General features: G+C 38.8%; 1 protein-coding gene across 2 annotated transcripts in view; it reads left to right on the forward strand.

The window, feature by feature from the left end:
- Nucleotides 1-13712, forward strand: part of CCDC102B (coiled-coil domain containing 102B) — a 147890-nt gene that overhangs the window by 30084 nt on the left and 104094 nt on the right. For both annotated transcript variants that reach the window (XM_037145438.2, XM_053664296.1), the window contains exons 2-4: nucleotides 1122-1728; nucleotides 4569-4789; nucleotides 10274-10382. In XM_037145438.2, coding sequence (XP_037001333.2) covers nucleotides 1132-1728; nucleotides 4569-4789; nucleotides 10274-10382 — 927 coding nt within the window. In that variant the 5' untranslated portion in view covers nucleotides 1122-1131. The remainder of the gene's footprint in view (nucleotides 1-1121; nucleotides 1729-4568; nucleotides 4790-10273; nucleotides 10383-13712) is intronic.

Here is a 13712-nt window from a genome sequence, read left to right on the forward strand (position 1 = left end):
GCATTTCAAATTAATTTGTCTTTTGCTACTTTATATAGAAAGCTGTTTTCTGTTTCTCAGTAAACCTTTGAGGGGGCTCACACTCTGTCTAGTGTTCCCTCTGCTGTGAAGACTTGTCGGTTCTGGAAGATTCGCTGAGCTCTGAGGTTACCTGCCCACACCCTGGAAGGCTAACACTGACCCGACACATCACACGGAGTAAAAAGATTGACGAAACAAATAAATATGTGTATCTTTATTATATATGCTTATCTCATTCTCTGGACAGTAAAACCTTTAAGGACAAAGACAACGTGTTATTCAAAATATTTTATTTTTAGAACTTAACATACCATGCTAAGCACAGCAGGAGTTAATTCATGCATTAGAGATCCTTGTGACTTCGAGTGACAGAGAACTCGGTGATGAGAGCTGACATGTATTACAGGTCAACCTTCCCACTGAGCGAGGAAACCAACCAGAGGGGCCACTCTAGGTGTCATGCAGAGCTCAGCCCGTAAACTCTCCGTCTTTCCTTCCGTTCCAACCTTTTAAAAGTCGCAGTGCGGCCGTTGCGCTCCCCTCTTCCAAAGTCAGGTCTTCGCTCACACAGGAGGAAAGCAGAGGGAGCAGTTTCTGGGTCTGGTTCCTGGAGACCAGTGATTGGTCGATGAAATGACATCATCCTGGGACATTTAGACCAATCATGTTTCAGCCTCTGGGCCCAAGATCCAGGCTTATCCTCCCGGAGATCAATAAATGGTGCATTTCACCTGAACCAATTGTACTTTGTTTCTTAGCAGGAGACCAAGGGACTATCTACAAATAAATGGACAATACGTGTTACAATAAATGTTACATGAAGAGAATTAGATTTATTTAAATGAATTATTCATGACATGTGCGGTCCACAATTGCATCTTCATATTTTTATTTGCATTTGTTTGGCAAGATTCAGTATGAGCAATTTCTGTTTCTTTGAGGATACATACCAATGCATTCATTCCTCTACATTTTTAGTTATGCTGGAAAAGAAAATACTCAATATTGAAAAGATGCAGTGTTTTCTTCCGATATTGTGAAATGTCTTGCTTTTGTAACTGCAAGGGAAGTTCAAAGTTAATTTTTTTGTCTTTTTTCAGGCCTGAGAAAATGAATATGAATTTAGATTCCATTCATCGGTTAATCGAGGAAACCCAAATCTTCCGGATGCAGCCGTCCTCGCTGAAAACACCTCGGGACTTGGTAGCACCCGCCTCGGCGCCCCGGGGCCCCTGCGATTCCTGCCGGCCGCTTATCGGGCTCCAGTCTCAGGCCGCTCCCCGCGTCTGGGCTCCCTCGCGCCACACGGACGAGTGGGACGTCTGCGAGGAGCTGCGCCTGCGCGAACTGGAAGAGGCCAAGGCCAGGGCAGCTCAGATGGAGAAGACCATGCGGTGGTGGTCGGACTGCACCGCCAACTGGAGGGAGAAGTGGAGTAAAGTGCGCGCGGAGAGGAACAGTGCCCGGGAGGAGGGGCGGCAGCTCCGGGTGAGGCTGGAGATGGCGGTGAAGGAGCTGAGCGCCCTGAAGAAGAAACAAAGCTCCCCGGAGGCGTCCGAGCCCCGCGTCTCCCAGGACCAGAAGCGCCCTAGTTTCGTGGCAGGGTCCTGCGCGCAAAGGGACCAGTTTCGAGTTGGCCGGCCAGCGTCCACTAGAGAGTGTTTGGTGACAGGAGAATTTTCTAGAAAGGACAACACCGGTAGTATGGTAAGGGAAGAACCCAGAGGAATCCAGGACGATGGGCCTTATGTAGAGGGACTGGGTGTGCGGGCCATAAATGAGTCCGGCAGACTGGGTGGCTGCAGCCACAGAAAGTTCTAGAGGCCACAAGTCTGAGATCGAGATGTCAGCAGGGTTGGTGTTTTGTGAGGCCTCTCTCTCTGGCCTACAGCTGGCTGTCCCCCCCCCCCCCCGCGTCTTTACAGAGTCTTTTCTCCGTACGGGCCTGTGTCCAGGATTTTGTTTCCTGTAAGAGGACCATCCTTAGGCCCACCCCGATCTTGAACTTAATCACCTTGAAAAGGACCTTGTCCCTAAGTACATTCCCATTTGGAGGTAGGAGGGGCTAGGACTTCAGCATATACATTTTGAGGGGACACAATTCAGCCCATATTAGTGATCTTACAAATTTTTCTTTAGCAAAAATGTATCCAGCATTTTTTAATGTGAAAAAAGGTACCTGGAGAGACTTCTCTCCACCTATCGTTGCCACACGTCAATAGTATAAATCATCCATAAGGTACTTTGGGCTTCCCCCAACGTTTGGAACTCTGGCCTCACAATCAGTTTCTGTTAAATGGGTCCCACAGACAAATACCTATAGGGAATTCTCATTACTCACTCTTGGAATTTCTTGGTATACTTATACTCTTAAGGTCCTAAAAATTCTGCATGAAATGAACATTTTGAAAACCTGTATTTAATCTAGCAGTTCATTTATGAACCACTCTTCCCCTTGGTAATTACTGGTAGCAACCCATGGGCCATACCTTAGGAAACGAAGAATTCGTGTTATCTCTTTCATAAGTTATCTGTTTATATTATTATCCCTTCTCTAAATTCATCTCTAAAAACATAAAACTGCTCTTCTGTAATTCCATCTAAAATTTAAGCCTTTCCATGATGCAATAAATTATGAAAGATAGAACCTACATTTCATTATAAATAAAAAAAAATTTGAAAAGATTGCAACATTTAATTAGTTAAGCTTATTACTTCCTCCAGGTTTGTTTTTACTTTTTAAAAAAAAATGGCAGCCTAAGCTGTTAGTCTTAGCTGCGCTGTTGTGTACATCTTTGGGGAAATGTTATGTATTCTCAAAATTTCACTGTATTAGTGCATGTATTTGAATGTCGTGATGGAGATCGGGAAATATAGGCCACATACGTTGCCCTGAATGTACAAATTATTTATTACTACAACTAACAGACACCACATTTGAGAATGTGAAAGATTCTCTTTGCATATATTTTGCTGAGAAATTCTCAATATCTTGGGACTTTATTTGGAATATCTCTGTATCATTAGTGTCAAAAACGTCATACATAGTAGGTATGTATTAAAAGTTTGTTTATTCAGGGAAAAAATAGTTACAATTCCTTGTGATGGTAGTGAAGTAAGTGTTGGCTGTTGAAGAAGTTTCAATTGGTTGTTTTTATTTTGATCAGTTTTTCTGCCAACTCCAAAGATACTCATGTATGATACTCACAGATTTTTTCCCAAGGAAAACAACACATGTCTCATTTTATTGGTTTTCAAAATAATATACATAATATCCATTAATTTTTGAGAGTGTGATGAGATGAGTCAAAGTAGTAACCCAAAATTCATTTACTATTTTAAAAATTAATACTAAAAATGAAGTATCATTAAGATTTTATTTGAAGTAAGGTAAGCTAGTAACCAGAGGGGAAGGGGCTTATAAAGAGAACCTGTTTTTCAGAGGCAGGAGAGTGGCAAATACTTAAATGTATGTATGTAACAGCAAAAACAAAATTAAAAGGTCAAAAAGTTTAGACTATTACTAACTGTAATTATGAACTTTGCATTAGATGAGGAGAAATTATATAAAACATATTAATAACATTTAACATAAAACACATACAAGGGATGACACATATGTATATATATGAAAAATGCATATTATATTAACAATACTTGTTTTTACTGACATTTCAAAATCTTTTACTATGTGCCTTTCTGCTTATATGATTCCAAAATATATAATATATTTTATAGGTCTTTATATGTATGTACATATATATCTATGCACACTACATAAAAATATATAAATGAAACCATTTAAAAGAAACAAAGATTTTTATTTAAACTTGGATACTAATTGAGATTTTATGTGAACTTGGCTGTACCTCATTTTAAACCCACAAATCAGAGCACAGTTAAATTATACCCACACATCCATAGCGTGAGCTGGGGAAGGTTTGGGATTGTGACGTAAGAGTCTGAGGCAGTGTGCTGTTCTGATCAATGACACCCATGCATATTAAAATGTCCCACTAAACTCTATTTGGGATTTAACTAGCAATCTAAAAAAGTGGTTTGATAAACAAACCTATTAAAACATTCTGAGTTCCTTGAAAATACTTTCTATTCTGTCCTGCAAAGATGTTTAAAGATAATCAGCTGGCTTTGCTTTGAAACTCTCAAGCGCCTTGTGACAAAATAAACTTTAAAGAGAAATCCATAAACTCATTAAATAACTATTTACAGCTGCTCAAGTTTTTGTAGGGTTATTTTTAGCTGTGATTAGAAAAAGAAAACCTAAAGTAAAAGTTAAAGCAGACTTTTCGAGAAGTGTATTTGATTATAATAAGGCAGAAAATAGGGGGGGGAAAACACTTGAAGAATGCAAGTTACAGTGTGGTCATTAACACAATTTAAAAATGAAAACAAAAGGAAAATATGAATTTGATCCTGGACTGTATCATTTATTTCTTTCCAAAAATATGGAAATATTGTTCCTGGTTTTGCTACTGAAAAACTTAGACATGCAGCAGTAATAATTGCTGTATGTGTTTTCCTTTCAGGAAGAAGGTTTGGTTCTGGACCCGTTAAGGCCAGTCAAGGACATGCAACTCTGTAGGGGCTGTCCTGACTCACTCAAGAACCCTGGCTCTGAAAATGGGGCCACGGGACCTGGACTAAGTCACCCAGGAGGAGATCTGCCCTTGCAGAGGGAAGTGCCTGAAATGTCAGCTTTGCAGGGGCATTGGGAGGAGTTCCAAAGAATCTTAAGGAAAGAAAGAGAGTGAGTACTGTGAATGATTAGTATGATCATCGTCTCCCTTAACCAAGTCTGATTTTCGAACTTCTTACAATTGTTAAGTCTAACAAACTGGCCATTTAACAATGTCTTTTACGCATGACTAGTTATTATGTTCTAGTACTTTAAAAATGAATTTGACATACTATATTCATTTTTAAAAATTTGAAGAGTAATTTGTAATGTGTTACTTTATATGTTTTATTATAGCCTTGTTCTCATCATCTTTGGTAGATTCACCTTATCTATATTTGAATTATTCATGTATGTGGTTGAAATAGGCAGTGTGTTATCTATACACTGAGTCAAGAAAGTGAGACTGTACTAATAACAACAGACAGATCACAGTTTTGTGAGGTATTGATCACAGAAAAGGATGCCTCGCTTGCTGACCATTTCGGAATAGGGGAAAAGAGTAGTAAAATAGGGATTCAAAGACCGGGGTATTCATCTCAGGTCTGCTATATTCTAGGTATTTCATCCTCGGTGAGCCAATAGTACATGACTTTGTCCTCTGTAAAACTGTGTGGATAGTGCCGCTTACGTTCCAGTTTTCTCCTGTTTGGTAACAGAACGTCCCAAACAGTGGTTACTGAAACAACAGTGACCATGTGTCTGCCCATGAATCTTGAGCATGGTTTTCCTATGTGTGGCATCAGATGGGACTGCTCAAGGGCTGACGTCATCTGGAGCCTCCCTCCCCGCAGTGAGGTGGCTGATCTTAGTTCTCACCTTGGGTTCCAGTGCTAAGGCTTGTAGGGGCCTGTCTTATCCGTATGGCTTCTTGGCTTCCTTGTGGTGTAGGGCTTGGTGAACACCTTAAAGGCAGAGAGAGCTACTTGGTGCTTTCATGACTTTGCCTCAAAAGTCACTCCGCATCACTTTCTGTCATACTTACCGCTGCAGTCTCCAAGGCTGAGGAGTTCAAGGACAAGGGGCACCCTCAAGGGCAGAAGGGTCAAGATCACGTGGGATGGGGCCGTTGTGGCCGCCATCTTGGAGAAATGCAATCTGCCATTGTCTTCTCACAGAATTCTGTGCAGATCCAACACAAGCGGTGTCTGGGAAACTGACGGCTGATCTGAATCTCTCTGTGGGCTGCTTTGTTCCTATCTGAGGGAATATCTAGGGAATATTTGATGCGTGTTAAAATGTGGTCTTCCCATTTGAAAACATTTTGTTTCATCTCTTTAGCTAGAAAACTCTTAATAAGCAGAATAAAAAAATATCTGGGAGTAATAGAGTAATTAATCTCTATGTGTATCTGTATTGTATATATATGAATACGATTATATATTATATAATGGTTTCAGTTTTCATGGTTTAAATGGATTGAAACAGTGAGAAGTATGCCTACAAACCTTTCACAAATACTGCATTTTATGGACCATTCCTTTTGTGTCAACTGGAAGTTTCTTATTAGTCCTTCGATATTCATTCATACCACTAACTTCTTTTTTAGATTCTTTTTTAGGTTTTCACATCACTATATGAATAGAGTCTGATAATTCAAGCATCTTTGAATAGAATAAATGTTTATTAGTCTACCATCAACTATAAATTTACAATAAAGGTGATCAGTCTCAGTAGAAAAGGGAATAAAATTGAAGTACATTTTAGGCCCGTATTAACAATTGTATCTGGAGCTGTCGGTCTCAGTCAAGTTCTCTCCTCTGTGTTTGACTTCGTGAAGGATTCAGCCTGTCGGCGGCTCTAGGCCTCTCTCAAACGCACACGCATGACTTCACCATAATGAAATCGGAGCCACATGAAACTGCATTTCCTAGTCGTAAACTCCCTAAGGTGCAGTTTTAATGACACGCATGTGTATCTTTATTCTCTCACTCACACTCAGGTGCACACACATACATATGTGACTTCCTTGGAATAAATGAGCGAGCTCCATAGAAGTAAATTCTCCAGTTCTCCCCAAGTCCAATATACCAACCCTGGACCGGGCAGAGAAGAGGGGACAGGAGGCCTGGATTCCAGTCCGTCCTCCCACTCTCCCCTTCCAGGGGCCGTCCCGTGGGTGCCGAGTCTGTGAAGCATCATGAACATGTAATTCACAGGAGGTGACTGCCAAGCCTCCTCTTCCCAATACCAGAATGTTTCCCAAGGATATAGCATATCCTGTTGCTATAAATCTGGCTAATCTGTTAAATTCCTCCTCCCGGAATCTCAGCAAGTGGGAGGCTGGAGTTGAGAAGATGTGAACATGGTTTTTCCCGTGTTCCCAGCTGGTGGGAAAATTCTCCCAACGGGAACAGGGGAATCAGCAGAGAGGACAGGGAGTCATTTCTACCGGCTGTCACAACGAGCGACAATGCCTCACTGAACACGCTAAACTTTGTCACATTATTTACTCGCAACGCTGTTTGGTTTTCCGTGTCTTTACCCAGCATTTGAAAATTTGCCAAAGCCTATGGTTTGAGTGTTGAGTTAGGAGAATTGTTGCCATGACCAGTTCAGGAGCTTTTCCTCTGATATTTTCTACCAGGAATTTTATAGCCTCAGGTCCTTTGTCCACGTCTTTAATGCACTTGAGTTGATGTTTGTGTCCTTTTTCCAGTTTTTACTCTCCAGTATCTGTGCTGTGTGTGGGTAGTTGTCCACCTAATGAGACAGAGTCCATTTCTCTGCATGGACCAAAAAAATGCTAGTAAGTTTCTACCTCCATCTCCCCTCCACTTAGAGTGCAGACATTTGACCTGGGAGCAGGTATTTGGAGGTAGCCACCTGGTCTGAGAGGTAAAAGCTAATGCTCTAAGGAAGTGAGCACCCAGAATCCATCCTGGTAGGGGTCTTATTTCCTGAGGAAGCAGTTAGTGGCCTCTGGCCTGCACTGACACCGGCCTGTGTCTCCAGTTGTTGGCACCGAGGTCACGCGGTGCTACCTGTACGTACCCTCATGGGGACCTCAGTGGGGGCCAGTGGGGAGATCTCAGTGGCTTCATGTTATTTCTGGCTTCCTGGGCCCCTAATTCCTTCTCTGACTCTCCCAGAGAGTCTTTGAATTACTAATATCTTTTTTCTGCTTAAATGAGTGAATATGAATATATTTGCTCGTCAGCCACTTAACTGATACCAGGAGAGAGTACCTGCGACAGGCAGGGAAGGCGCCGGGCAGCGAGGTACGAGACCAGTCGTAGCATGAGAGCGAGCTGTGCTCCTGAACATGTTACCTCCCATCCCTGGTCTCCCATCCTCCCAGTGTCTCCCAGTTTAACAATGTTCTTTAAATACCTTTTTTCTAATTACATGGCTGTACCTGGCTTTGGCTACTTGCTGAAAGGTATAAAAAGGAAAGAAGTAGAAAGATGTAACTATAAATAATTGGGAGTACAATCAGAAACTGGCAACTATGGTGATCATTGAAAGTACAAGTATATTTATACAAACTTGTTATTCATTGTTTAATACTTAGTTTAAATTTTGGACCAATAGAAGAGTGGGTATCTAAATGTCAGCATGAGTTAATTATTTTTGTCTTGAAAAGACATATTACCAGGCCTTTATGGAAATACCAATTAGATATTTTACAGTGAATTTTCATACCATTTATAAATGATTACAGTAATATTTATTTCTGGAAATTTTCTGGAATTTTCATTCCTGAGAAATATTTTATTTAATCTTCCTGTCTCAATGTCTGGATTTCATACTCAAGTATTATGGGATCATGATATTTACAAAGGATCAGAAGTTTGCATAGGAATATAGTCATGCTTTCCAGGAAAATTTTGGCTCACCCTTTATCTTTCACATTCTGAAAATATATTTTAGCAATCTGATTTTAAAGATTTATATTATCATATTAAAATACTATATTTATACTAAGTCTTATCTTAATTCAGTTTTTTTAAAGAATTCTGCATAAAACATGCAATATTGTAGGGTAACATTATGTTTTTTTCTTTGCCTTCTTGTGGTTCAAATAGTATGATGATGGTTTAAATTTAACTAAGTAATCAGTTATGAAAATATTTTCAAAATATAGAATAAATTGATTAGGCCAGAAAATTAAGGGTTTAAAGAGTGCCCTCTGCTGCATGGATGTGTGTATAGCATCCTTTGGGCTTGCTCGCGTAGTCACCAAATTTTTTTGATGATGCCACACTAAAGACATTCAGGTATCACATTGTCATTAATTTTATGGATTACCTGTCTTTCCACTTCTCTGTTGAAATTTTACCTTTTAACATAATAAAAATAAAAATTTTTCAAAAAAAATAAAATAAAATAATTAAAAATTTTCTATCAGTCAACAGTTATTAGTTATTTTACTCAAGATATATACACAGGAATAGCCCTGGCTGGTGTAGCTCAGTGGATTGAGTGCGGGCCTGCAAACCACACGTTTGCGGTTCAATTCCCAGTCAGGGCACATACCTGGGTTGCAGGCCAGTTCCCAACAGGGGACTCAAGAGAGGCAACCATACATTGATATTTCTCTCCCTCTCTCCTTCCCTTCCCCTCTAAAGATAAATAAATAAAATCTTAAAAAAAAAGATATATACTCAGGAATAAATATATTACATTTGAGTATTACTAATTTTCCCTAAGTAAGGAATAAGAATAGCTATTCATTTTATATACTTTGACAATACTAAATTATTTTTATTTTATGAGCTAACAGAATATGTATGCTAAGTCTAGATATAATCTAGATACAGTTGCATCTTTGTCTATACTTGTGCGTAACTAAGACTTTATAAAATTTAACAAATATGTAGTTTGAACTGTTTTTTTTTTAACTGATAACATTCTAGAAGGAATAGATACCTCAGTAAATTTGATGCCCTTCTTGAGAACTGGCATTTATTCTACAGTAATACTGAATCATTTCGATGCTGACATGGGCTCTTAGCTAACGTTATAATTTGATTTATTAAAGTAGGATGTTAAAATCTGGCATTGATTCTTTGATGTGTATGATTTTGAACTTGTAAATTTAAAAATCTAGGCTTTCCTCCAATTTTCAAGTCCAAGTTTTTACTATTCTATTTATAAATAAAAATTCTCAAGATTATTTTTAATAAGAAAATTTATTCATGTAGGCTTCAATAGAGAAATGTAATCAATAGATTTTAATAAGAATTGTTAATGTTTTCTATATACATTTCCCTTTAAAAATTTTTTTTAATTCCTGAGAAAAAAACACTTTCATGTTCTACTCCTGTAGTCCAATAAATTAAAATACAGAAGAAAGCAGGCAGAAAGTCAATTAGTTCAATACTGGCAAAGCTAAATGAAATATGTTTAACTGACTGTGGAGCTAATTGACAGAATAACAAGTTAAACTAAGTAGAATTCAATATTTATAATTTTTAATAAACTAAAAAAGGTTTTCTGTCATTACAATGATCATCTATAAACACCGAAAATGAAGAGCACATCTAACTTTGAGTGCACTCCTAAAATCATTTTTAAATTGTAAGCCCATATCACTTTTAATTCTTTGTTTAGACTGCGTTCATCTCTGGAGAAAGAAGTAGAACGCCTGGAGTCTGCTGTGGCTTTATGGAAACGGAAGTACGAAGAGCTGAAGGAGTCAGTGCTCAAAAATAGGAAGGAGGTAAGAAGACTGAGGACCTGGGGCAGCGGATGAGACGGAGGGTTCCCTTGGGTCCATGGGCAGCCTTGGGGCAGGAGACTCCGCAGGGGAGAGGGAAGGAAGTTAAAAGTGGGATTTCTCTACAAGAGGAAGACGGAACTCATGTATCAGTAGGGCGTCCGTCAAGCTCAGGCCGTAAGAAATCTAATTCTGAATAACGCATTTTAAATGGTCAACCACAGGACATAGTCAGCTACTCATGTCAGACACGTGCCAGGGGACTGCTGAAGGTGTCATTGTATCGCAACATCTCTATTAAATAATTTAATCTCCATCTTTTATAAAGCAGTCTGAAAATACTGATCTATCGCAAGAGTTTTTTAGGTCCTTTTCATTTTGGCATTATCGTTATTCAAGATCAGCCACTCACCTTTATATTTTTCCTTTGCATTTTCAGCAGTAAAACTGTCATGAATCCTCGGCATTTCAATAATTGTCAATATTCATTATTAAACAGTATTAATAGTACATATTCTATACACTGAAGCATTGTGCTAGGTAACTGTGGGATAGAACAATGAGCCAAGCAAAGAAAAATACTGACCAAAAACCGTGACAAGCTAAATGTTCTTAAATGGCTCCACATCCGTGGATGGGTGTTCATATGCCTGTTTATGTAGATACACACACACACACACACACACACACACACACAAACCACAAGTAAGCCCACAGCTGTCTAAAACACAGCTAGGTCAGTCAGGCCATTGTGTCTTATTCTAGAGCACTCTCCATCAGTCCTTGAATAAGCAGCATTCCCCTTGGTTTATGAAATCTCCCATGAACGTAGCTTCAGGTCTGTTTCCAGCAAGTGATCAAGTTTGGAGTCATTAACCTAAGTTCGGTGAGTTAATTCACTGGATGGAAAGTTCAGGAACCTTAGTTGCCTTACTCCTGGACCAGACGAGGGCACCCCGACAGCCAGGGCGGTAATGACCGTGCACCGACCAGGTCAGAAATCCTCTGACCTGTGACCCCTGAGGGCCCCTGAGACTTGGAGGAAAGGAGACCTTTTCCTGATACTCTCAACACCCGTCTCCTGCACGACAATATTTCATAGCGAAAGTAACTGCAGTGAGAACCTCAGAAAGTTCGTTTGAGAACATTGCTCCATGAAGAGTAAATTAAACAAATTAAAAGTAACAAGCTGGGTTCAGCTGATTTGCCCTGAATGGATTTAGACTGGGTTGTCAGACTGGCTTTGTTTCCAGCCGAAAGCTCGGAGGCACACGCATGCGCATTTAGTGCGGACTCAGTATTTATAGTCACAGGCAGGTAACTAACTGAACAGGGCGTTTCGGGTGTGTGCACGCTGGTGGTAAAAGTTAGTTTTCTACAGGAAAAAGCGTACACGTAAAAACCATGATATTCTCTGAGTGCTCTCCTGTGTGTATTTGCCTGGCACTATAGTGGGCTCTAAATTTCACTGAGAAAGCTCGAATCAGAGAAATTTAATTTTTAAAAATGAACTTTAATTTAAAAAGAAACATGCATTTACTGAGTATTGCCACCAGTAGGCAGTGTAGACTTGATAATGTTAGTCTCCTAACGGCTGCTTTTTATACAAATAATTTAACATTTATATAGCAACTGTTTTTGAAAAACAATCCCATTTCTGAGTTGGCTTACAAAGTGATATGTATATTTTTAAATGTATAATTTTTTCTGTTCAAAGATGTTATTTTGGACATCAGATGGGGATATGCATATTTTGAATTGCTTAACGAAACTTTATAGATGACAAAAAACCAATGTAGTATTTTACAGAATAATTTGGGTTTATATACTGATGCCCAAACAGAATTATATATATTAATATGTAGACTCAATATTTCTATGGGTCTGTGGAAATTTCGTTCAGCTATTTAAACTTTTGAGAGTCAATTTGTTTTAGCTAGATGGACTTTGAATTTGAGCAGTAAATGAAAGTGACAATGAGTGAGAATATTTTTGTTATAGATGGTGGACAGTTAATTTAAACCAAGGTAAAGAAAAAGGTTGTTTGAATTATTTATATGGGTATTATTTTAAATCATCCTTTTTCACTTCCTGAAAAAGGAGTTTGTGATATTCTTAGGACCCTGTTTAAAGAGGTGTGTTATGCACATCTATTTAAATTGTCTTCGTAAAATATTATAAAATTAGAAACTATTTAAAAACTGAATAAACAAAAATATTTAGTCACATGTAATTGTGTGTATATACTTTGTTTAATTGTTTCATAATGGATGATAACAGAATGAGATTTTTATGGGGCACTAGAAATGCCATTTTAGAGTAATTAAAAGTGTAAAATATTCAAAGTTTCTGTGCAGTTGACTTACAATCAATAATCAGACTTCATATGAGTTCTTTTTACTTCATTTCTCAGAAAATCTGAAAATGACTTCTGCTTTCACGGTAGCTCTTCAACTACTGTACAGAAAATTCTGAATACGGTATAATTCTTTTAGGAAGCTCAAACTGTTATGAGCAAAAACATGCCTGGCTCGGAACTGCTGATGGAAAAACTAGTAATTTTTAGAGCTGGAAACAGATGCGCTCAATAGACCAAGATTTTTCGAAATGTATTTGAGAGTCTGGTGTGCTTTAGAGGGGAATAATTCTTAAATCACTGATATCCCGTGCTGAATTTAATAGTTGGGTTGTTTTTCCTTTGCAAGCCTGCAAATATTGGTTTGGGGTTAGGTGATAAATTCCCAGTGTGCTGCAGTGATCATCTTAGTGAGATCCCGTGATCTAGGAAACCACGTGTTCGTGTAAGTGATGTTTACAAATAATCCCTACACCTCACTTTAACCATGAAGGGCCCTGTTTCTTTCCACAATGAAAGGCATGCCCTTTCCCGTATGTGGGGAAGAATCCTGCCGACATTTAAAAAGTGCGGTCAAGCTGAAAAGTGAAATGCGATTTTTTAATCTTCTTTGAAACATTTGTGCTTTTACCTAGAATCTTTTACAGCATTTTATTAAGAAATCTTATTTTTGTGACAACGACAAGGTTTCCAGTAGTTTACAGTGCACAGTGTTCTGTTACAAATTTTTATATTAAGTACTTCAGAGACGTGGGTTTCTTGGGACCTCATCCTGTACTACTGACAGCTGACACTGAGGCCTCATCTTAACAACACCTAAAGCAACTTTCTGAGCTGGGACATAGGAGGAGGTCAGACTTCTGAGCAACATTAGCTAAAGTTCTGCACAAACACCTTCAGTCTGAAAAAGATGAGGTCCTACGGGAGCTATTCTGCATTGTCAAGAGACTGTTGTTGAAGATACCCAAAGTCTCCTT

Source organism: Artibeus jamaicensis, unplaced genomic scaffold, assembly GCF_021234435.1.
Source record: "Artibeus jamaicensis isolate MK-2021 breed Jamaican fruit bat unplaced genomic scaffold, CSHL_Jam_final contig_354, whole genome shotgun sequence".
NCBI classification, from domain to species: domain Eukaryota; kingdom Metazoa; phylum Chordata; class Mammalia; order Chiroptera; family Phyllostomidae; genus Artibeus; species Artibeus jamaicensis.